Source organism: Mixophyes fleayi, chromosome 3 (genome assembly GCF_038048845.1).
Source record: "Mixophyes fleayi isolate aMixFle1 chromosome 3, aMixFle1.hap1, whole genome shotgun sequence".
In the NCBI taxonomy this organism is placed as follows: Eukaryota; Metazoa; Chordata; class Amphibia; order Anura; family Limnodynastidae; genus Mixophyes; species Mixophyes fleayi.
Window position 1 is genome coordinate 349,043,510 of NC_134404.1, and position 25,362 is coordinate 349,068,871.

General features: G+C 47.2%; 1 protein-coding gene across 4 annotated transcripts in view; it reads right to left on the reverse strand.

Moving 5' to 3' along the window:
* LOC142145060 (cullin-9-like) overlaps positions 1 to 25,362 on the reverse strand; it is a 152,283-nt gene that overhangs the window by 89,968 nt on the left and 36,953 nt on the right. For 3 of the 4 annotated variants that reach the window (XM_075204535.1, XM_075204537.1, XM_075204536.1), the window contains exons 2-5: positions 21,174 to 21,761; positions 20,794 to 20,948; positions 19,829 to 20,332; positions 16,886 to 17,003 (exon numbers count right to left, since the gene is read on the reverse strand). In XM_075204535.1, the coding sequence (XP_075060636.1) occupies positions 16,886 to 17,003; positions 19,829 to 20,332; positions 20,794 to 20,948; positions 21,174 to 21,753 (1,357 nt within the window). In that variant the 5' untranslated portion in view covers positions 21,754 to 21,761. The remainder of the gene's footprint in view (positions 1 to 16,885; positions 17,004 to 19,828; positions 20,333 to 20,793; positions 20,949 to 21,173; positions 21,762 to 25,362) is intronic. The other variant, XM_075204538.1, reaches the window with a different exon arrangement.

Genomic DNA, 25,362 nt, shown 5'->3' on the forward strand with positions numbered 1-25,362 from the left:
TAGAGGAAGGCTGACTGAATTTGCTGGGAGCCGCAGCTTTCTTTAGAAGAGAACAATGGAATGTTGGAGGGTATTTTTAAGGAAGGTGGTAGTCTCAGCCTGAATGCCACTGGATTTATCTTTTTCTCGCTTGGAAATGGTCCAATGTATCGGGGCCCCAGCTTCCTGCAATGTTGTCACAACCTGATAATGCGTGTGGACAACCAAACCCGATCCCCCACTTTCAATGAACATGGCGCGCGATGGCGGTCAGCGAAGACCTTGGATTTTTGGGAGGCTTGCCCTAATGCAGAGTGCACCTTTTTCCAGACAGACCTCAACCTGGCAGTAAAAGCAGGTGTTCCGTAATCCCCACAGGAAACAGCAGTAGAGAACGAGTTGGATTTCGGGTGAAACCCGAGGTTGCAGAAGAACGGAGATGTATGTATAGCGGAATGGCAAGAATTGTTGTATGCGAATTCTGCCCAGGGCAAGAGAAAGGACCAGTTGTCGTGGAATTTAGACACATAGATGCGTAGGAACTGTTCCAAAGCCTGGTTAGTTCTTTCTGTCTGTCCATTCGACTGTGTGTGATACGCCGAGGACAGACTGATAGAGATCCCGATGGATTTACAAAAAGACCTCCAAAATTGGGCAATAAACTGGGATCCTCGGTCCGAGACAATGTCTTCTGGAAGCCCATGGAGACGAAAAATATGAGTCAGAAACAAGGTGGTCAAGGTCCTGGCATTAGGTAACTTGGGCAAGGAAATAAAATGTGCCATCTTACTAAATCAGTCCACGACTACCCAAATGGTATTATGTCCTGCTGATACTGGCAGGTCAACAATAAAATCCATCGAAAGATGGGTCCAAGGCCTGCTTGGAGCAGGCAAGGGTAACAACAGACCAGAAGGACGGTTCCTAGCAGATTTATTTCTGGCACATTCAGGACAGGCACGAACGTAAGTTTCCACATCATCCGATAAGGTGGGCCACCAAAGCCAGCGAGAAAGAACTTCGATAGTTCTACGAATTCCCGGATGACCCGCAGAGCGGTTGTTATGCCCCTCCATGAGGACAGATTTCCTTAAGTGCACCAGGACAAATAATTTGTTGACTGGTGTCTGAACTGGAGCGATTCTCTGGAAGTGTCGGATAGTGACTCCTAGATCCTGGGTGAGTCCAAGATGAATAGAAGTGGAAGAAACAATAGGCAACGGGTCAGAAGGCTGAGGATGATGGGCCAAAAAACTTCGGGACAAGGAATCGGCCTTAGTATTTTTGGAACCTGGACGGAACGTAATGATGAACCTAAATCTGGTGAAGAATAGGGCCCAGCGGGCCTGCATGGGATTCAGAGTTTTAGCGGTCTGAATGTATTGGAGGTTTTTATGGTCCGTGAAGATGGTAATGGTATGTGCAGCTCCCTCTAACCAATGTCGCCATTCCTCCAATGCTAACTTAATGGCCAGTAATTCACGATTCCCGACATCGTAATTACATTCAGCAGGCAAGAATTTTCTAGAGAAAAAAGCACAAGGATGTAACTTTTTACTCTGTGGGTCTTTCTGTGAGAGGATGGCACCAGCACTGACATCCGAAGCGTCCACCTCCACAATGAACGGAAGTTCTGGGTCAGGGTGTCTCAGAACTGAAGCAGAAATGAAGGCAGCTTTGAGAGCTGAGAAACTTGCCAATGCTTCTGAAGACCACTTCGCTGGGTTAGCTCCTTTTCGGATGAGGGCAGTGATAGGCGCCACTAACGAGGAGAATGAGCCAATAAACCTTCGGTAATAATTGGCGAACCCAAGGAATCTTTGGACCGCCTTCAGGTTAGTAGGGAGGACCCAATCTTGGATTGCCTGAACTTTAGCAGGATCCATTGCGAATCCTGATGAGATGATGTACCCCAGGAATGCCACTGTAGACACCTCGAATTCGCATTTCTCCCGTTTTGCATATAGGTGATGTTCACGCAATTTCAATAAAACCTGACGAACATGCTGAGGTAAGGATTCGGAATAGATTAGAATGTCATCCAAATAAACAACGACTGTTTTTCCCAGGTATTCTCGTAAAACATTGTTGATCAGGTCCTGAAAGACTGCCGAAGCGTTGCATAACCCGAATGGCATTACGAGATATTCGTAATGTCCCGACTGAGTATTGAAGGCAGTCTTCCACTCATCCCCCTTCTTGATTCGAATAAGATTGTAAGCCCCTCGGAGGTCAAACTTCGAAAATATAGTGGCTGTTTTTAGTTGATCAAACAGAACAGAAATCAATGGTAACGGATACCTGTTCTTAATCGTGATATTATTCAGTCCACGGAAATCAATGCAAGGTCTAAGACTGCCATCTTTTTTTGAAACTAAAAAACAACCTGCGCCCACGGGAGATTTAGAGGGGCGAATAAACCCTTTCTTCAGGTTTTCTTCTACGTATAGCTCCATGGCCTGAGTTTCAGGGAAGGATAAAGAGTACAACCGCCCTTTGGGCAGCTTGGAACCTGGTATTAAATCAATTGCGCAGTCATATTCTCGGTGTGGTGGAAGTGAATCAGCTTTCTTTTTGCAAAAAACATCACTGAACTCCTGGTAGGGTACCGGTAACAATTCTGGACTAGGCTGTAGGACTCTAAGAGGCAAGGTCAAGCACGAAGTAGAGCAACCGGGACTCCAACGGATAATTTCCCCTCTTTTCCAGTCGATAAGGGGGTTATGACTGCGAAGCCAAGGATACCCCAGAATCAAAGGAGCAGAGGGACAGGTAGAAGGAAAGTTCCTCCGTATGGAGGGCTCCTACAGACAACCGCACCATTGGAGTTCTAGCGAGAATTCTTCCCCCAGGCAAAGGGTTACCATCCAACCCACAGGTGGCAATGCTTGATCCTAGCTTGATATCCGGGATGCCAAGCGTCCGAGCCAAATGTGCGTCCAGGAAGTTACCGGCCGCACCACTATCAAGGAAAGCTGTCAGGTCCATGGATTTTCCAAGGAAGGCTAAACGTACAGGTACTAATAAGGAATTCTTTGAAGAGATAATTTGAAGACCTAAGCACACCTCTTCACCTGCACTTAGGCTTTGGAGTTTCCCGGCTTATTGGGACAGGAACGTACTAAATGACCGGGTTGACCACAATACATACAAAGGCCTAATGAGCGTCTTCTGGAGGCAAACGGTAAGCGCCCAACTGCATGGGTTCAGAGGAATCGAGCAGAGAGGTACCGGAGCTGAAGGATAGGTCAGTAGGTATGGATGACTCCCGTTCAGTCTCCCTTTCTCTGATCCGACGATCAATTTTGATGACGAGTTGCATCAACTCCTCCAATGAATCTGGTACCAGATACTGAACTAAGGAATCCTTAATTTGCTCGGTAAGACCTAGGCGAAATTGACTTCGTAGTGCTGGATCATTCCAGGCACTATCGGTGGACCAGCGCCGGAATTCCGCACAATATTCTTCCGCAGAGCGACGTCCTTGTCTTAATGCTTGGAGATGAGATTCAGCTGAGGCCACCCTGTCAGGGTCATCGTACAATAACCCCAAACCTTGGAAAAAGGCATCCACAGTCTGCAAGGCTGAACTCGTTGAAGGCAAGGAGAAGGCCCAAGACTGAGGGTCGCCCTGCAGTAGGGAGATAATGATCCCTACCCTTTGCTGTTCAGACCCGGAGGAACAGGGTCTCAGGCAGAAGTACAACCTACAACTCTCCTTAAAGTTGCGGAACAGCTGACCTGTTTCCAGAGAACCGGTCCGCAAAGTTCATTTTGGGTTCTGGTGTGTCACCAGCGGGGGCTTGCTGAAGCTGCAGGTTTCTGGAAGCCTCTTCTTGGACTGCCAACCGCTGGGATAAATTCTGCACGACTTGGGAAATCGTCTGTATCTGATTCGCCAGGATCTGGGCTGGGGACAGATTCGGTTCGTCGTTGTCCATGGCCATATAATGCCAATCTACCTTGGCTGGTTATAATGTTAGGAACTCCCAAGCCAGTTCGCTGGAGCCCCTAGTGGTGGGGACAGACTTGGCCGCGGGCCGACAGGGGGTCAGGTAACGTATACTGACTTAAGAAGAACCCAGGTATGGAGTGATTGGCAGACAGTAGTGGCCAGGAAAACCAAGGTCAGAGGTCACGAGCACAGGTTCGAAATCCAGGGACAAGCGAAAGGTCAGGTGCACTAGCGGAGGAGCAGAATCCGGTTTTCAGGCAAATGGTCGGGGTCAGAAGCGTAGGTTCAGTAGTCCAGGAACAAGCAAAGGTCATACACGGGAGCTCAATCAAAAGGTAATAATAACCAAGCAGAGAGAGAACAAGCAGGCAGCAGAACTGAGGACAGGACGCTATAACCGGCAATGAGGCTCAGTCCTCATTGCCTTAAATTGTCCAGGTAGCCAATCAGGGAAGAGCCCTAGAAGTGTCCAGAGGCGTGACCTAACAGCTGATTACCAGGTGACCAATAGCGATGTAGTTCAGCTGCAAAAACATACCACAAAAGACCCTGCCTCCTGAACCTCCAGATAGCCATGATTGGCTACCACCTAAAAGAACCTGCGCGTGTACGCCCGCCTATTGGCCAGCTGGCTGGGCGCCACGCCAGGGAGCCTGTAGCGTTCCGGTTGTTGCCCAGACAACAGGGACGTGGAAACCGGAAGTGACGTCCCGGTTGCCGTAGCAAACGCCGGGACGTCACCAGAAGCCACAGGAGAGTCGCGGCGGTGCCCGCAGCTGCCGCAATCTCTAACACATCCCTGAGGAATCTCATTGTGAGTGAAACGCGTAGGGTAAAGGACATATTTATTGGTTTGCTAGCATTACCACTTTTTCACATTACATCTTACTTCATCGTGTGTCTGCGCATGCGCAGAAGACCTTGCATCGCCAGCACGAACCTTTCATCTGCCAGGACCTAGAGAAGGGTGGATGGGAACTCCCTCTCTGTAAGAGCAGGACCTTTGAATTACCACGGATACATATGAGGATTGCACATCGCTGGACCTACATCTACAAACTTCTTCCAAAACGGAGGTCAGTTTTTATTTTTTCTATTCTATTTTTGTTTTTCTCTATGAACAGTTTTTTCAATTACCCTTGCATCTTCTGAAAGCTTTCAGTTGGAGACTGAGCTGGTTCACAGCGTTTTTTTGCACCTATATTTTTGTGTTATGGATATCTTTGTTTTTATCTGACATTTTATTCAGGACTTTGTTCTGTGTTTTATTATCTGATCATCTATATCATTGTTTTTATCTATCTACCACATTCTTCTATTGTTCTGTTTTTTCTATTTTTCCACCAAGTTGGAAAATTGGAAGTGGACTGATTATTACCTATTTGGTTTTTAATATTGAGGTTTATTTTCACCCAACAAGACATTATTGCCTGGGACTTTATTTGTGATACGTCAATAAACCCTTTTTTGGTACATTTATATCTGTGCTCTATTCCATTTTTGCGCCAGGTTATACCATTTTGTTCTATCTGTACTGGTGTCCCAGCCTCCTAGCTAATATGTTCTTGGGAACTCCAAATCCTTGCTTTGCCAATTGGCGCCGGCACTCCACTACATATCTGGTGGACGTGCTCATCTCGTAGAACCTTCTGGGATACAGTTATACCCCTTTCCAATACAATAGTGGGCACTGCTTTACCAAATTGTCCAACTTCTTGGCTACTAAACGATACCAAAGTGCCCATTTCCCAGTATAAAAGTCTACTGTGAAATACCTCAACAACGCAGAAAGACTGTGATACCGGTCCACTGGAGATCGCCAGCAGCCCGCTCTATCAAAGAATGATTAGAACGTCTAGACTTTTACATGTCCATGGACGACTTGATTTACTGCTCAGGTGATTTACTCCCATAGATTGTAAGCTTGCGAGCAGGATTTTCTTACTGCTCTGTCTTTATGTATTACCCAGTATTGTTTTATTAATGTTTGTTCCCAATTGTAAAGCACTACAGAATCTGCTGGCGTTATATAGATAAATGATGATGATGATGATGATGATGAAATACAGAGAATTTTATCTACTATGGTATGAATGGATGGAGTTCAAGGAAACCACATTGTACACCTAATGGAATAACTAAAGTCCACGTCCTACCCACCCCCCCTCTCTTCTCCCTTTCCCTATCATCATCCAAAAAGTGGTTAGGCAACTATTATTATTATATTATTATTATTTTTTATTTATAGGGCGCCACTAGGTATCCATAGCACCGTACAGGGACAGACAGAAACATGATACAGGGTGAGACAGCACGGTACAGTTAACAAAATGCACAGTAACTCCGAAGCTCAATGTACAGCTAGATGAGAGGTGAGAGCCCCCAGGGGTAGAGAGAGGGGTAGAAGGGCAGGAGGACCTTGTGGAAGAGACAAGGAGCTGAAGAGCAGAGTTAAGGTGGTGGAGAACAGAAGGAGAGGAGGCCCTGCTCGAAGGAGCGTACAATCTAAGGGGAGGGTAGGACGGACAGAGACGCAATAGTAGGGGGAGGGAATGGGGAGAACAGAGGCAGAGACGTAGAGGGGGGGGAGAGGAGAATAAAAAGGAGGGCGGTAAGAGGGGGACAGGAGGGAGGGCAGGATTGGGAGGGGGTAGAGGGAGACTGGGAGGAGGTCAATTAGGTGGTGGACTGAAGGGCTTTAAGGAAGAGGTGGGTTTTTAAGGCCCGTTTGAAGCTGGACAGGTTGGGGGAAGTACTGATGGAGCGGGGGAGCTGGTTCCAGTGGAGGGGGGCAGTGCGGGAGAAGTCTTGGATGCGAGCATGGGAGGAGGTAACCAGGGGGGAAGAGAGGCGGCAGTCGTTAGCCGAGCGCAAAGGGCGGGATGGAGCATGAATGGAGATTAGGTTGGAGATGTAGGGAGCAGTGGAGTTGGAGAGGGCCTTGAAAGTAAGAGTGAGGAGCTTGAACACGATTCTGTAGGGGATGGGGAGCTAGTGGAGGGATTGGTAGTGGGGGGAGACAGAAGAGGAGCGGCGAGAAAGGAAAATGAACCGAGCGGCAGCATTGAGTACGGAGCGAAGGGGAGCGAGGTGAGTGCAGGGGAGGCCAGTAAGGAGGAGGTTACAGTAGTCCAAGCTGGAGATAATAAGAGAGTGGACAAGAGATTTAGTGGCATCTTGGGAGAGGAAGGGCCGAATGCGTGCGATGTTGCGCAGCTGGAAGCGGCAGGATTTAGCGATGGGAGAGAATATGAGGGACAAAGGAGAGAGAGGAGTCCAGGGTGACGCCGAGATAGCGAAGTTGAGGAACAAGGGAAATAGAGGAGTTGAGAACGGTGATAGAAAGGTCGGAAGGGGAGGGGGAATGAGCGGGGGGAAAGACAATAAGTTCGGTTTTAGCGAGATTAAGTTTGAGGAATCTAGAGGACATCCAGGAGGAGATGGCGGAGAGGCAGGCGGACACCCTGGAAAGGAGGGAGAGAGATCGGGAGAGGAAAGGTAGAGTTGGGTGTCATCCGCATAATGGTGGTACTTGAGACCAAAGGAGCTGATGAGTTCACCCAGGGAAGAGGGGTAAAGAAAGAACAGTAGGGGAGAGAAAACAGAGCCTTGGGGGACCCCTAATGGAAGGAAGGAGGGGGGGAGATAGATCCAGAGGTGGAGACGGAGAAGGTACGGTCAGCAAGGCAAGAGGTGAACCAGGACAGGGCGGAGCCGGAGAAGCCAAATGTTTGAAGGGTGTGGAGCAAGAGTGGGTGGTCAACGGTGTCGAAGGCCGCTGAGAGATCCAAGAGAATAAGAAGGGAGAAGTGGCCCCTAGCTTTAGCAGAGAGGAGATCGTTGGTGACTATGGCCAGGGCAGTTTCAGTGGAGTGGAGGGGGCGGAAGCCAGATTGGAGAGGATCGAGGAGGGAGTAATCAGAGAGGTAGGTGGAGAGGCGGCTGCAGACGAGCCTCAAGTATTTTGGAGGCAAAGGGGAGAAGAGAGATGGGGCGATAGTTGGAGAGAGAGGTGGGGTCAAGATTAGGTTTCTTAAGAATGGGGGATACAAGAGAGTGTTTGAAGGAGGAGGGGAAGATGCCGGTGGAGAGGGAGAGGTTGAAGAGGTGGGCGAGGTGGGAGCAGGTGGCAGGGGAAAGGGAGCGAAGGAGGTGGGAGGGGATGGGGTCCAGGGGATAGGAAGATGGAGGAGAGGATGAAATGAGAAAGTGGACTTCTCCCGTAGTGGGGCGGAAGGAGAAGAGGGAGTGGTGGCTAGAGGGAGAGGGAGGGAGGGTGGTGGGGGCGGGTGGGTGGGGGAGGGAAGGAGGAGATTTCGAGTCGGATGGCCTCGATTTTAGAGGAGAAGAAGGAGGCAAAGTCAATGGCGGTCAGGGAGGAGGGGAGAGGAGGGGCGGGGGGACAGGAGGGTGTTGAAGGTGGTGAAGAGGCGGCGGGGGTTGGAGGACTGGGAGTAGATAAGGAATTAAAAGAAAGATTGTTTGGCGAGAGCGGAGCTATAGGAAGAGAGAATGAACTTGAAGTGGAGAAAATCAGCCAGGGAGCGGAATTTTCTCCAGTGTCGTTCAGCCGTACGGGAGCATTTTTGGAGGAAGCGGGTGAATTAGGAGTGCCAAGATTGGGGTTTGGAGCAACGGGGTTTGACAGAGTGGGCCGGGGCGATGGCATCAAGAGCAGAGGTGAGGGTGTGGTTGTAGAAGGAGACCGCCAGGTTGGGACAGGCCTGGGAGGAAAGGGGAGAAAGGAGAGTGTCAAGAGTAGAGGACAGAATAGCAGGATCGAGAGCGTCAAGGTTGCGCCTGGAGTGAGTAGGAGTGGGCGTGGGGAGGGGAGCGGAAGAGGAGGAGAGAGAGAAAGAGAGAAGGTGGTGGTCGGATAGAGGAAAGGGAGAGATGGAGAAGTCAGAGAGATTACAGAGATAGGAGAAGACTAGGTCGAGGGAGTGACCAAGGCAGTGGGTAGAGGAGGAGGTCCATTGTGTGAGGCCAAGGGAGGAGGAGAGGGTGAGCAGTGTAATGGATGCAGGGTCAGTGGGGTTGTCGATAGGGAAGTTAAAGTCACCGAGGATGATGGAGGGGAGGTCAGAGGAGAGGTGGTGAGGAAGCCAGGCGGCGAAGTTGTCGATGAAGAGGGAGGTGGGACCAGGGGGGCGGCAGATGACAGTGACACGGAGGTGAATGGGGTAGAAGAGACGGATAGAGTGGGCTTCAAAAGAGAAGGAAAGGGAGGGTTCAGGGGGGATGACACGAAAAGTACAAGCGGGGAGAGGAAGAATCCCACACCACCGCCTGGACGGGCTCTGGGTCTGGCAGAGTGGGTGAAGGAGAGGCCGCCATAGGAGAGGGTGGCGGGGGAGGCAGTGTCAGAGTCTGAGAGCCAGGTTTCCGTAATGGCAAGAAGGTTAAAAGAGTTGGACACGAAGAGATCATGGATGGCGGTGAGTTTGTTGCGGACGGATCTGGCATTCCACAGGGCACAGGAGAAGGGGAAGGAGGGAAGAGGAGAAATAGGGATGAGGTTGGCAGGGTGGGCAGAGTGCTGGGGAGAGCGGGAGCAAGAGGGTGAGGTGGAGCCCCGGGAGAGAATGGGAATGGCGCGTGGACAGGGGGGCATAGTGAGAGAAGAGAGAGGCGGGAAGGGAGAGGGCAGAGAAGAGTGAGGGAGAGAGAGAGACTGGGATAGAGGGCTGAAGAGGAGAGGATGAAGGAAGGGGTCAGATGGGAAAAGGAGGGAAGGATAGAGGGATATAGCGGGCGTAGGGGAGACAGAGAAGGGGCTATGGGAGGATACTAGGAGGGCAGGGGAGCAGTAGCCGAGGGCTGCAGGAGATGGGGGAGACAAGGGACACGAGGAGGATGAGGGGAAATACCTGAACTATGTTATCTTTTGATAAATTTATTTGCATAGATTACAGTTCTGTCCGCGAAGTATGTTGTTAAATATCTAAACGCATACTAATGCTTCATACCACAGGAGCTGTTTGATATCTATAGGTTTTTAATTAATAGATAGCTAAAGATAATACTCAATTGTATGTATAATACTGTTCAAATGTGTATAAGCTGCACCATTTTCAATAAAAACAGAATTTAAAATAAATAAATAAATAAATGTTGATGATGATGATATAAACAGGTATGAGCAACATCAAGGATATATTGAAGGAAGACATTACTATCCCACGTGGTGAAAACTGGAGTTCATATTAGCTGGTCGCCTACCATTCTAAATGATCAATTATTACTATTATCCTAGTACAATCTCTAGGACTGAGGAAATGAATTTCACCATAACACATCAAATTACTTGATTAAGCATTTTTTATACTCAACTGAGATTGTTTCCCAGATTTTTTTTTTTTTTTTTTTAAAGTAGCAACAACAAAACTCACTTTGGTCTTCAGTTTGCTGTCAGAAGTATTTGCCACCAGTTTGCTAGAATCTAATGCTGCATTGTCAAGGTAGTCATATAGATCCCTCAACTGGACAGATAGCCTAATAAGGTCAGCCTTGCAAAAAAGGTGAACATCTGCTTTGCCCCAAAAGTCCATGGCATTGGCAACATTGGCTGTAGCAAAAGCTGGAGGCAGCGTTGAAACTAACGTTAACAAAATATGGCCTCCTAACCGTTAGTTCATAGCATTGTAAAAGCAGCATAATCTAGGAAAGGGAAAGTCATGCGCTTAGAAAGATGGGACAGGGGACTGTTATGTCACAGAGTAAGAAAGCAATGGGAAATCTGAAGTCTGCAATCGGAAACACTCCATTCAATCTAAACCATCTTTTGGGAAGATGGATGACAGCCGAGAAAACAAAGTCTTGAGGCAACATTGACCAGCCTTCCATCAAAGATTCAGCATGTTCCTCCTAGACAAGCACTTTAATGATCTACCTAGACATGAAGGTATCTGATAGACTACAAATCTTTCCATCCATTCTACAAGGCAGAGCACCCAGATGAAAGACTGCAGGTATGTAATAGGTCTTGTGCTTCAATGGTCTGGAATGAGCTTATAGCTACGGGAACTTGTGTGTTCGGACACCATGGTGCTTTCACAGAAGGCAGAGTTTGGATAACTGGGTGTCAGGCGCCGTCTCCGTCATACTCCCTGAGACGGACGCCTGTCACAACCGCTCTGCCCGGACGGTTGCCAGGCAACTGAATAGCCGCGCCTCCCAACCCTATCGGGCGCCTGCGCAGTAGCCGTCCCGTTGCTAGGCAACATGACGCTTTCCCCGGCACTTCCTGTGCCTATTCCACGGAGCCTATCAGCTGCCTTCTGCCTCTATTTAAACCTGGCTCTGGCGCCATTAGGGGGCCAGAGTAACAGGTTCCTGCCTCTAGCTCCCACTGTGTTCGTGCCTCGTGTTGGACCCGGCTGCTACGACCATTCTCTAGTCTCTGCATTCCTGTTGTGACCCGGCTAGCTGACCATTCTCTATTCTGTGTGACCCATCGTGTTCCTGCGACCTTGGCCTGTTTGACATTGCTTTTGGATTCTCCTTCTGTACCTCGTATACCGATTGGCTTGACCCGGACTGTCTGACTCCTCTTCACTACACCAGTAACCATCTGATAGGACCACGACCTGCGTACCCTGTGCAGCGAAGCCCATACCTCCTTGCGGGGGTCCCTGGTGAAAACCAGGGGTACGTTAGACTCTGCACCTATCTGCTCAGTAGTGCTAATACTGGTTAGTTCCTAATTAGTTCCTCTCTAATCCGTGCCTGACAGTTTACTCTGGCCATGACGGACAGCTCTGGGGAACCTTCTGCTCGCGACCTTCTCCTCCATTTGGGTCAGCGTGTGGAGTGGCAAGAAGCCCACCAAGCTCAACTCCTGTAGTGTATTCAAGGGGTGATCTCCCGTTTGGATGCTTTGAATCCTTCCCAGCCACCTCCCCTGGTCGCATCTCCTTCGGGTGCAAGTACCACTACGTCCAGAAATCTACGTATACCTACTCCGGAGAAATTTGATGGTAACCCTAAGGGGTGTCGCGGCTTTCTCAATCAATGCTCCATACAATTTGAGCTAGCTCCAGAGAATTTCTCTTCTGTAAGGGCCAAGGTAGTTTATATTATATCCCTGCTCACCGGCCAGGCCCTGGTCTGGGCTTCCCCATTATGGGAGCGAAATGATGCATCTCTGGACAACGCCTCTGTATTCATTGAAAATTTCCGGAAAGTGTTTGATGAGCCCGGGCGAGTGTCCTCGGCCGCCTCCAGCCTCCTTGCTCTACGTCAAGGGGATCTCTTGGTTGGTCAATATGCCGTACATTTCCGCACCTTCGCCTCTGAGCTAGGATGGAACGACGAGGCTTTGACAGCTACTTTTTGGCAGGGATTGTCCGATCCAATCAAGGATGCTCTCGCTTCCCAGGATCTTCCCACTAAACTGGACAAGCTGGTCTCCCTCAGCATCAAGGTGCACATTTGCCAACAAGAACGTTCCCAGGAGAGAGATCAAAGTCGCCGCCTCACACGGTTGGGGTCCTCGTTTTCAGTCTCCGGCACCTCCGGTTGAAGAACCTTTGCAGATTGGCCGCTCTCGTTTATCTCGGGATAGAGAACGCCGGATTAGGAATCGCCTCTGTCTTTATTGTGGGGAGGTTGGTCATCTGTTATCTGCTTGTCCTAAGAGGCCGGGAAACGCTACCTCCTAGGCAATTGTAGGGAGGTTGTCCTAGGACCCAGTCTCCATTCTCCCTATTCCCTCAAAGATACCAACTTCCTGATGCCAGTGACCCTCAAGACCTCGGATACTTCTCTGGAATGCTCCGCCTTTGTGGATTCTGGATCCGCAGGGAACTTCATGTCTGCCACTCTAGTATCGAAGCTTGGCATACCCCTCCATCCGTTGCCGCAGCCTTTGGTTCTCACCGCAGTAGATGGTAATCGAGTTGTTAACGGTTCCATGACCTGTATCACCAGTCCAGTTCGGTTGCTGGTAGGGGTTCTTCATCAAGAGTGGATCAAGTTCTTGGTAATTCCTCAATCCGTCAACTCCATAATTCTGGGTTTACCCTGGCTCGGGACTCATTCTCCACAGTTTGACTGGCTCCACGTCCAGGTATCTTCGCGGGGTGCTTCTTGCTTCAACAAGTGCCTCTCTAAGGTGCACCCACCAATCCATGTGCCTTGTCTTTCTTTGGCTTCCCGAAGTGGGCTTCCGGAATCATATCTGGAATTTCTCGATTTGTTTAGCAAATCTGCTGCGGAGACCTTACCTCCTCATCGAGCGTGGGATTGTCCCATCAAACTTATGCCAGACAAGACCATTCCTAAGGGTAGGGTGTATCCATTGTCCCTACCAGAGAATGAGGCCATGTCACAATATGTCTCTGACAATCTCCAGCGAGGTTTTATCAGGAAATCTTACTCTCCTGCAAGGGCTGGATTCTTTTTTGTTAAGAAGAAAGATGGTTTCTTAAGACCCTGCATCGATTACCGTCGCTTGAATGCAATCACTATCAAGAACCGCTACCCGCTTCCCCTTATTACGGAACTGTTCGACCGTATTCGGGGTGCAAAGATCTTCACCAAGCTCGATCTCAGGGGAACATATAACTTGATACGGATTCGTAAGGGTGATGAGTGGAAGACGGCATTCAACACTCGTGATGGGCACTACGAGCACCTGGTGATGCCATTCGGGCTCTGTAATGCCCCGGCCGTCTTTCAAGATTTCGTCAACGAGATCTTCAGGGACCTTTTATACCAATCTGTGATTGTTTACTTGGACGATATCTTGATATTTTCTTCTGACCTACATTCCCATCGTCTCCATGTCAAGACTGTTCTCTCTCGTCTCCGTCAACACTCCTTGTACTGCAAACTGGAGAAATGCCTCTTTGAATATTCCCAGGTTCCATTTCTTGGTTATCTAGTATCTGGTACTGACCTCCAGATGGATCCAAAGAAAGTTGAAGCAATTCTCAACTGGCCACTTCCTTCTGGTCTGAAAGCTACTCAACGCTTTATTGGGTTCTCAAATTATTATCGCCAGTTTATTAGAGACTTCTCGTCCATCATCAGTCCTATTACGGCCTTAACCCGCAAAGGAGTCTGCTGTAAATCATGGCCCCAAGAGGCAGTTACAGCCTTTAAAACACTCAAGAAGGCCTTCATCTCCGCTCCCATTCTGAAACAGCCAGATCAAGAGAGACCATTCTTTCTCGAGGTAGATGCATCCTCTGTGGGAATAGGGGCCGTTCTGTCCCAAAGATCTTCATCCGGTTCTTTGGATACATGCGGATTTCTCTCCAAAAAAAATTCCGGCTGCGAATTGAACTACGGTATTGGAGATAAGGAGCTACTGGCGGTAAAGATGGCCTTAGAAGAATGGCGTTATCTCCTCGAAGGGGCATTACATCCTGTGACTGTAATGACCGATCATAAAAACCTTACTTACCTTCAGGAGGCACAGTGTCTTAACCCTTGCCAGGCCCGCTGGTCCCTTTTCTTTTCTCGGTTTCAACTCATTCTTACTTTTCGTCCTGGTTCTAAGAATTGCAAAGCCGATGCACTATCAAGATCGTTTATCGAGGCTGATTCTCCGGTTCTTCCAGATAACAAAACTATTCTCAATCCTATTCAAGTAGTTGCATTGACAAATTCCACCACGGTTACTCCTCCTCCCGGATGTTCCTTTGTGGTTCCACATCTCCGTCCCAAATTGCTGTGCTGGGCACATGAGTCTAAATTTGCAGGACATGCTGGCTACAAAAAGACCAAAGAATTCCTTTCTAGATACTACTGGTGGCCTTCTTTGGGTCCAGATGTACGCAAATTCGTGTCTGCCTGCTGCATATGTGCTCGAAATAAGACTCTCAGGCAGAGTCCTCCTGGCCTTCTTCTACCGCTTCCCATCCCTGATTCCCCCTGGATCAGCATCACAATGGATTTTATCACCGATCTTCCTCTAAGCCATGGCTATAATACCGTTTGGGTCGTGGTAGATCGATTCTCCAAAATGTCTCACTTCATTCCCTGTAAAGGCCTTCCCTCAGCATCTGAACTTGCTAATCTATTTCTGAAGAATGTCTTCCGTCTTCATGGATGTCCTCAGGAGATCATCTCCGATCGGGGTGTACAATTTGTGGCGAAGTTCTGGAGGGCTTTCTGTGCCAAACTCGGAGTTAAACTCAAGTTCTCTTCGGGTTATCATCCCCAGACGAACGGACAGACGGAACGGGTTAATCAAGATCTGGAGTGTTTCCTGCGTTGCTTTTCCTCAGAACATCAAGCTGCTTGGAGTGACCTTCTCTACTGGGCTGAGTTTGCTCATAGCAACCTTTCACATTCCTCCTCTGGACACTCTCCCTTTTTCATTGTTTACGGGAAACACCCTACACCTCCTCTCTTATCTGAAGTTCCAGCATCCACGGTGCCTGCAGTTGAAACCCTCGCCCACGATATGTTACAAATTTGGTCCAAAACTCAAGCAAAACTCACTACGTCTATGCAACGGTACAAGTCTGCTGCTGACCGTCACCGAACAAACCTTCCTGTACTAAAGATAGGGGATCGGGTATGGCTAGCTACCCGGAATCTCAGACTCCGTGTCCCTTCCATGAAATTAGCTCCTCGCTTTATTGGACCATTTGCCATTTCCCAAATAATGAATCCGGTTTCTTACAAACTCGCCTTGCCTCCTTCTCTCAGGATCCACAATACCATCCACATCTCCTTACTGAAACCCCTGGTCCTCAATAAATTCTTCAAAGAACCAGTTTCTCCTCCACCCATCAAGACCTCCCTAGGGGAGGAGTATGAATTAGAACGAATTTTGAGGTCTCGTTCCATTCGTGGCAATCTTCAGTATCTTGTTCACTGGAAGGGTTATGGTCCCGAAGAGAGATCCTGGGTCTCTGAAGCGGATTTGCACGCCCCCCGTCTCCTTGCAAGAATTCGGAGGAGGACCAATCCTTCTTTGGAGGAGAGAGAGGAAGGGGGTACTGTCAGGCGCTGTCTCCGTCATACTCCCTCTCGGAGGAGACGGACGTCTGTCACAACCGCTCTGCCCGGACGGTTGCCGGGCAACCGAATAGCCGCGCCTCCCAACCCTGTCGGGCGCCTGCGCAGTAGCTCGTCCCGTTGCTAGGCAACGGGACACTTTCCCCGGCACTTCCTGTGCCTATTCCACTGAGCCTATCAGCTGCCTTCTGCCTCTATTTAAACCTGGCTCTGGCGCCATTAGGGTGCCAGAGTAACAGGTTCCTGCCTCTAGCTCCCACTGTGTTTGTGCCTCGTGTTGGACCCGGCTTCTACGACCATTCTCTAGTCTCTGCATTCCTGTTGTGACCCGGCTAGCTGACCATTCTCTATTCTGTGTGACCCATCGTGTTCCTGCGACCTTGGCCTGTTTGACATTGCTTTTGGATTCTCCTTCTGTACCTCGTATACCGATTGGCTTGACCCGGACCGTCTGACTCCTCTTCACTACACCAGTAACCGTCTGATAGGACCGCGACCTGCGTACCCTGTGCAGCGAAGCCCATACCTCCTTGCGGGGGTCCCTGGTGAAAACCAGTGGTACGTTAAACTCTGCACCGATCTGCTCAGTAGTGCTAATACTGGTTAGTGTTCCTCTCTAATCCGTGCCTGACACTGGGATAGTGAAGTAATATTTTGGTCCAGCAAAAGACTCCAGTTGGTAGAGTTTAAAGGGTATTGAACCCCTGCGGATGCCAGAAATATGTCAGGCTGATGGAGAAATATGCATACAATAATATTGAAAAACACAAGAGCAGAAGACATATGCCAAATATAGACACAAGTAAAATTCTGTTTCGATTAAGAGTAGAGACTGTTTCAGGAACTATTATATCGTATTACTCAGGAACATCTACTATTAATAAGTCATATTATTAATTGGTCCGTCCTTCCCAGGAGATGGTCTACTGACCTTGGTGATAGGTTGTCCCTGTATTGTATTATATGTGCACTCACCTGGCTCAGCAGTCAGAGCAGTGATGTTTTTTCTTTCCCTCATTTCCACATTACTGTTTACAATCTCCAACATGTCCCATTGTACCCAGTATGTACATCCAAGCCGCTGCCAGTGTACCTATGGATGACACAATAAGTGTTTATCATCAAATAAAGGGCACTGAGTTCTTTGTGTAAATTCTGGTGCTTCTGGCCAGGACTTGGAGACAAACCATGGAGTCCCAGCACTACTCATCTTATGTCTATCAGCTTGTTTAGTGATCTGGCTTACGTCTAACTTCCCACTTGTAAACCCACATGTTTTAATACTCACTACCCATTTGTGTGTCACCCCAGGCATACTACTGAATACTCTAAACAGGTTTATCTAGCGATGCCTCCTACTCAGGGGGCATGCCACACTTACGTGTAAACGCCCAAACTGCAAATCAACTGTGCTTACATGCCCCCAGACCGCCTCTTTAGGCGTAGCGGGCCACAAGTCAAAGTTACTCAAAACTTTCAATTCCACGTGGAGCTGAATGGTCTTTACAATATTGGTAAATACTTTCTAAATTCCTTAATAAATACCTCCATTATTACTTTATAACCAAAATGTGGTGCTATGTTCATAGACTATGGATGTAAATTTGCCTCCGCTTTTTAGAATTCCCTCAATAGTGCATTAATCACTGATAACAACTATCACTGGACTCCACTCAAAACCACCACAAGATCCCAAAATCATACGAGAAGTCAGATTCAGCAGAAATGCAACAAACTCTAAAATGGTTCAACAATTCACATGAAATTATACTCAATCCATTCACACACACATTCCCATCTAGGACAAATCCAGATCAGGTAGACACAGAATAGTAAAGAATTGTGGGTATATACATATAACTGAACCATAGAACACACTTCCAGCAAACTCATCCTTAATTTAAAAACCAGCTTCCTTCACTTCCCCCCTGCCCTCGAAAGCACCACCACCAATGCTCAGCTCCATTTTCTAAAAGGATTTTTTAAATGGGCCATTGAAATCACTCACTTTGTTTTCATTAACATAAGAACTGTATAGTGGATTGGGGGCATGAACGAGCGCTACTGAGGGTGAAGGTGTGATGCTGGAGGGGGCTGTCTGCTCCTTGTCTTTTCTACATCCTTATGCTCAAGTGCCCGACTGAGGATGACTCATTAGGCCTGAGTCATTAAGGAGAGCAAGGCAAAAAAAGGAGCAAATTTGATCCTGGACAAACCATGTTACAGTGCAAGGGGTGCAAATTAGTCTATTATTTTGCACATAAGATAAATACTGGCTGCTTTTTCATGTAGGACACAAATAGTTGATAGCTTTATTTTTACACTGAAATTTACAGTTGATCTAGGACATGCTCTACCCCAAATATAAATCTGGACCCACATTTTAAATTTACCACCACATCCAATGCAACATGGTTTTGCCAAGGTGCAAAGTTACTATTTTTGTTTGCTTTGTTCTCCTTAATGACTCAGGCCTGTTGTCTTCAGCTTGTAACATGGGAATACATCAAGAATAAAACCTTACTACATTTATCTTTCATGTTTTATTTTTAATTTGGTGAACTACTATTCTCTTTTATTTTAAACTGAATTTTAGTTTATGCATCTCCCTTTCACCATTTATAGCTCCGCAAACATTTTGCGTCCCCAAAAGCCTTACACCCTAGGCTGCAGCCTAGTCAGCCTATTGGATAATCAGGCCCTGGTCTGCCTGAGACCAAGCTGTAATTGGCAGACTAAATAAATTATTTTTATCTCTAGATTATTCCCCATGACTACTCCTCGTGCTGTGTATAGAGAGAGGGGACTTACCGTTCAAGCTGCACCTCAAACCACAACCTTCCTTCTAATGAGGAGCAGGAAGAACACAGGTGCTGGCAATACAGAGAGACACTGGAGATTGTGCAGATAGTGGGGGCAGACGGAGGTAAATACAATAATTTTACTATGTAATATCCACAGGTATATTCTTACAAGTTAACCTGTGCATGATACTCATGCATTCTAGTCAAATCAAGCTACTTAAGGTGTTAAAAAGGTTCTTGTCATGCATTTGGGGCTAGGCCAGGCCTCCTCAGGGGAAGAGCGTTACTTCCCGACATAAGCGCCCTTTTTTAACGTGGTTTTGTCTACATGTCACCACCTCATCATTCTTCTCGATCACCTCATCCTTCATCTTCATCGCCACATCCTTAATCTCCATCGTCTTACTGTTCTAAAACCTCTCGATACACAACGTTTCTGCTAAACACCTTATCGCTGTGCTCAATCAGTCTTCGTTGAAGGGCAGTATTCATAACCTGCACTTTCACATCACTGCTTCTCCGTACTCGTGAAAATACGACATACAATTGTCCATGACCAAACACAGGCTCTGGTAAATAAATACCCACACGGTCAAGAGTTTGAGCCCTCAACTGGTAAATTTAGCCTTTACTACCCCTCCCACGGGGGGAAGGGGGGATGATGGAAGTTAACTGACACTATTATAATTTTTTTGTCAAATAATGTCAGTATACCAAATTTCAGGTCAATTGGATGAGCCCTTTCTGAGAAAATAGTTTTTTACACACACACACTAACACACGCCGCTAGGCTTATATATATTAGATATTCCCATTTATGTTCCTGTGCAATACATCAGCAAGAGTGGTTTTATCTAAAATTCATTGAGAGCTCTGCTGCTGCAACCATTCAATGGGAGGACAAAGCTCTTCCTAGCATTACCACTCTTACCCACTCAATATGCATCAGCCCTTAACCACAGCATGAGTTCAGCTGCCATCAAAGAGTGAGGTCACTGTCCACATGTTGCAGAGGAGGACATAAGTAAATCTATTCAAGCATCATCTGCTTCCATAGCTGCCTCCATGAGATGTCAAATTACAATGAAATACCATTTCTCTGTCTGTTACTTACCTGGACAGGGGGCATTCCATTGTTACTTTGACGGAAAACTCCCTCATCTCCGGCACTAATCTCGTCATAGTCTTCCAACATACGGACAGACATACCAGGCTTTAGGGCTCCTTGGATATAATCAACATAGTCATTATGGGATTCAAAGTCTGACGGAGACATGAATTCCTTTACAGATTTCTTCTTAGTAGCTGTGGCACGCAAAGGAGCAGTGACTGCTGTATGAAAAGTGGAGCAGGATGGTACTTTAGGCTGGAAGATTGATCGAAGCACCCGAGGCTGATCATAGTCCCGGCAAACATCTACGTCGGAAGTTTGTTCATTCACCCAGCCCATGACCCGCACAAGTTCACAGATCAGGCTGCCCATCGCCATACTGAAGTCAAAAAGGTGCTGGAGCCGGATTTCATTATTGCGGTCTGGTTGGTCGCTGCTCAGTTGGTCAAGTAGTGATGTGACACACAGGTAACGTTTCACTAGTGAGAACAGCTGCTTCCCCGGGATCTGCCAGAAAAGAAGTGACAGACAAGCGATCATTATAAACAAAGCTCATATATAACACTTGAAAATCACATCTCAATATAGTGCTGAGGTAACAATGTAAAACTACCAGGCCTAACTCCTACCTGGGGTAGACAACCTGAGGCATCACCCCCACTACACAGATGACAACCTAGTGCACAAATGCCTATACTCTCTGCAGGAATGAAAAGCTAGGGGCAGCCCCCCTCCCTGGGAATAACAACTGGGGCATCACCAGGCTCCTCTCCGGAGGTGATAGACAACCACTCCCCCTTCTGTTCCTAACCTGGGGACACGGTATCGCCCCTTTACTCCCTCCCCCGGTGATGACAACCTGACCTGAGGCCACTGTCTTTCAAATGATGACCAATGTCTTTATTATATGAGGAATATGGCACTATATAAATGACAGATGACTAGTAGTAACTAGCAGAGTCACTCACCTGAGGTAGGTGTATGCCATCAAAAGAGATGCAATGTTCCTCGGAGCTGGTGGTCTCAGCAAAGAGCTGCAACAATGTGTAACGAGACTCGAAATCCATGTGCTGTGCAATGCCATCCTGCTGACTAAGAGACAACAAGACGTGGGCCCGACTTCCTGCAAAAGACAGATCTCTATAAATACCCATCATGTATTACAAGACACAGACCTGACTCTAGAACAAAGAGAACCCTATAACTATCCATCATGCACTGCAAGATAACAAGAAACCTTCAACCCATGCCATCTGTATATTAAGTCTCCACAGATTCCACATGAGATGAACCATCAGCAGACCCTGCTGCAGCCCTCAATGATTATTTCATGTAATAAGATGCCAACCTGCATCATGTGAGGCCAGCGCACGCAACATCTTTCCGGCATTCTTGCAAATCTGCTTTTCCGGGTTACAGAGCATCTTCATGAGAAGGTCCAGAGCTCCAGTCTCCTTGAAGACTCCGGCCAAAGAGTCAATATTGGCATAGGCACTCAGCACGTGAATGGTATTGAGAATGGACGAGTTGGGAGCAGAACTCTGTGACATCTGTCTAGTAGCTCTCTGGACCAGCATCCGAACATCTTCTGTCATCTCCTGAAGAGGACCTTCAGCTGGGCCCCCAGACGTCTTCTCTTCAAAATGTCCAGGTTCCTTTGGTTTCTGATTCCCTAGTAGAGTGGGACAACTAGTGTATACTTCCTCAGCTGACATCCACATCAGGATGGTGGAGGACTTGCTTTCAGTCCGTGAGCCGATTCCACTATTCCCTCCTCCCTTCTCTCTGTTCTCTACAGCCCAACGAATAAGGTACTCGATGTAGCCATCTGTGTTCCATCGCTGCCGCAGCAACTGCACTGGTTGGGCTTGTAGCTCTGGACTCAGTTGTACCACGAGATTCCCATTCCTCCGCTCCCCCACCAACATGGCGAACACTAAGGGAAAAGTAAGAAAATATGATAATCTGACTAGACACTACTCCTAAAATGTCAGTAAACTACTTCTCCCCAACCACTTTAGTATTGTCTGTGGTGTCACCTAACTCAGTGCTAACACAACCTCATACTCAAATGTTCCACTCAGCTCAACGGTTTCCAACTTTTTAGACTATATGACATCTATGAAGACATACCTGCTATGGTAGTAATATCGCTGTAATGTAATTCTAATGTGTTTATTATATTGTAGTAATGTAGTTGTCACATACAGCACTCATCGGAGCCTGTGAGAAGTGTGTGTGACAAAGGGGTTAATCACAACAAAGCAACCAGGTTTATTTAAAAATGATTACTATCCTCAAAATGCTATATCACACTATCTTTTCCAAAACTCTCAACACAAAGATTTTATTTCACAACTAACACTTTACAGGAGTTCTTCAGTTCTCCCTACATAATATCCCACTATAATTCAACTTAAAATAACTGAAGTACATAATGCAAACAGGCACTTGTATTTCAGTTATGTAGCGTTTAATTTAATTGAGGTCTGAAAATAGTCACAATGCTTAAAGTCTACAAAAACAAAAATGACATAATGGACAGGGGAGACAACATTAGATCCACCCAATCTCTACTTCCACACAGGGCATTCAGAAATTACACAAGAACCAGTTGATATAATTTAACCCCTGGTGCACCTACACATGGGAGCCGGATTCAAGTTCAGAATAAGTCTGTTTGCGCAATTTATCTTCTGTTAAATAGCTCTGTGCCTGTCCAGAAACAGATTTCATACAATTCATACCTGGACGGAATTGACATTTCTGACTGCTTACAATCTGAGAGGTGGAAGGGGCGGACTAAGGGGCCGTGTACAGTAAGGGGCCGTGTACAGTAAGGGGCCGTGTACATTAAGGGGCTGTGTACAGTAAGGGGTCGTGTACAGTAAGGGGCCGTGTACATTAATGGGCTGTGTACAGTAAGGGGCCGTGTACAGTAAGGGGCCGTGTACAGTAAGGGTGTCCCAACGCAGATGACTGCTTACAATCTGAGAGGTGGAAGGGGCGAACTAAGGGGCCATGTACAGTAAGGGGCCGTGTACAGTAAGGGGCCAAGTACATTAAGGGACTGTGTACAGTAAGGGGTCGTGTACAATAAGGGGTCGTGTACATTAAGGGGCCCTGTACAGTAAGGGGTCGTGTACAGTATCGGGCAGTGTACAGTAAGGGGCCGTGTACAGTAAGGGGCCGTGTACAGTAAGGGGTTGTGTACAGTAAGGGGCCGTGTACAGTAAGGGGCCGTGTACATTAAGGGGCCGTGTACAGTAAGCGTGTCCCAACGCAGATGACTGCTTACAATCTGAGAGGTGGAAGGGGCGAACTAAGGGGCCATGTACAGTAAGGGGCCGTGTACAGTAAGAACCGTGTACAGTAAGGGGCCGTGTACATTAAGGGACTGTGTACAGTAAGGGGTCGTGTACAATAAGGGGTCGTGTACATTAAGGGGCCCTGTACAGTAAGGGGTCGTGTACAGTATCGGGCAGTGTACAGTAAGGGGCCGTGTACAGTAAGGGGCCGTGTACAGTAAGGGGCCGTGTACAGTAAGGGGTTGTGTACAGTAAGGGGCCGTGTACAGTAAGGGGCCGTGTACATTAAGGGGGCGTGTACAGTAAGGGTGTCCCAACGCAGATGCGGCCGATCCAAGTCCTAAGTTTCTCATGGATATGCTTGTTTTCAGCTGTATCATTTGCACTCACTACAGGGCAGGTGTAGATGCCGACTTACAGTGATGACTGACATGTCATAGTCTTTGATTTAAGAAGCATATATGTGTGCCGCTGGCTGTCACAGGACAACTATGTGCAACTAAGATAGGCATTGAAAGCATATTTTTTATGTAATTAATGTAGAAAAAATATTATATTTGAAAAATAATATTTACATAAATGATTACACTGATAACAGTTGTTATTTTCTTTTATGATCAAATAAATGTTTTATGCGTTCTGATGTGATCTTTTATTTGACATACTCTTGTGCGTATACTGTGTAAGTTCTGTGTGTTTACGTACGGCATGTACTGTTTCGGTGAGCGTGTTTACAAGCTAATTTTACTCAAAATGTATCTTGAGATACGTTTAGATTTGAATACAGTCAAAACTACGTACAAGTTCCATGCACCTTTCAAAACACAGCTTGCATGCTATTTCAGGCATTAATCAGGCCCAATATTTGAAAGGAGCAGGCCCGGCGCTCCCATTAGACAAGGTTAGGCACTTGCCTAGGGCGCCGGGCGCCTGGAGGGCGCCACAGAATACTAAATGACTTTAAAACTGTGCGGCGACCGCTGACCATACCTGTCACGGCCGCCGCACAGCATTCAGATGCACGGGGAGGGGGGAAGAGGCTATTTTGTCACCACCGCCGCCTCTCTGCTCTGTCTCCTCCCCTCCACTTACTAGTGTCAGTGAGTGGAGGGGAGGAGACGGAGCAGAGAGGTGGCGGTGGTGAGACAAGGTAAGGAGAGACGGGGTGAGGGGGGAGGAGGGCGCCGCTTTTTTAAAAATGCCTAGGGTGCTGTGGACCCTAGCACCGGCCCTGGAAAGGAGCTATATAAGGATGTCATAAAGATCGATCTTCACATAGAAATTGTCATCACTGTTTATGGGCATGATTTATTGCTCATAAGTGTGTTGTGAACATAAATTTGTTTTATAATATCTGTGTCTGAGCTTGTGCTAAGCTGGTAGGAAGAACTTTTATTATGGAAGTCACAGTGTGTGTATATATATATATAATGGTTTTGTCCACGTGTCACCACCTCATCATTTTTCTCCATCACCTCATCCTTCATCTTTATCGCCACATCTATTCAGATGTCTATCCAGACACAGGGATCTCTCTCAGCGGTCCTGAGTATCACACTCCTCTCACTCTGTCACCCCCGGCAACCACCAACCACTCCCCGCTGTCACTTCTCCTTCAAGAAATATATATATATATTTTAAAATCTTTATAAACACTTTTAACAATTAACAAATTAAATTAACAAATTAAAAACATCTTAGTATACCAAATTTCAGCCCTTTCTAAAAAAATTTTTACACACACACTAAGAATTTAGTAGGTCAGTGTATAACTCCACCCAGCAGGTGGCGCTGCAGCTTGGTTTTATTTTTTCCACACACACACACACACACACACACAGACTAACACACGCCACTAGGCATATATATATATATATATATATATATATATATAGATATATATATCTATCTATATGTATTATTGTTCTGTATGTTTCTACCCTGTATGGTCCACTGTCTGTACTTTGTACGGTGCTGTGGAAACCTTGTGGAGCCCTATAAATAAAGATAATAATAATGATAATAAAGTATTAAGTGTCCACCACACACATAACAATGTCCCGAACCAATTCTCCTGCAGTACCTGGCTTTTCCCAATGTTTTAGGAGCAGGCTCCACCAACACAGTGTCATAACCTTAACCCAGTCTAATGTCTACTCCCTGTACCTCATATCAGTTACACACATCTTACTTGTCCAATTGTATCATGTTTCTCTCCTGACTGCATCC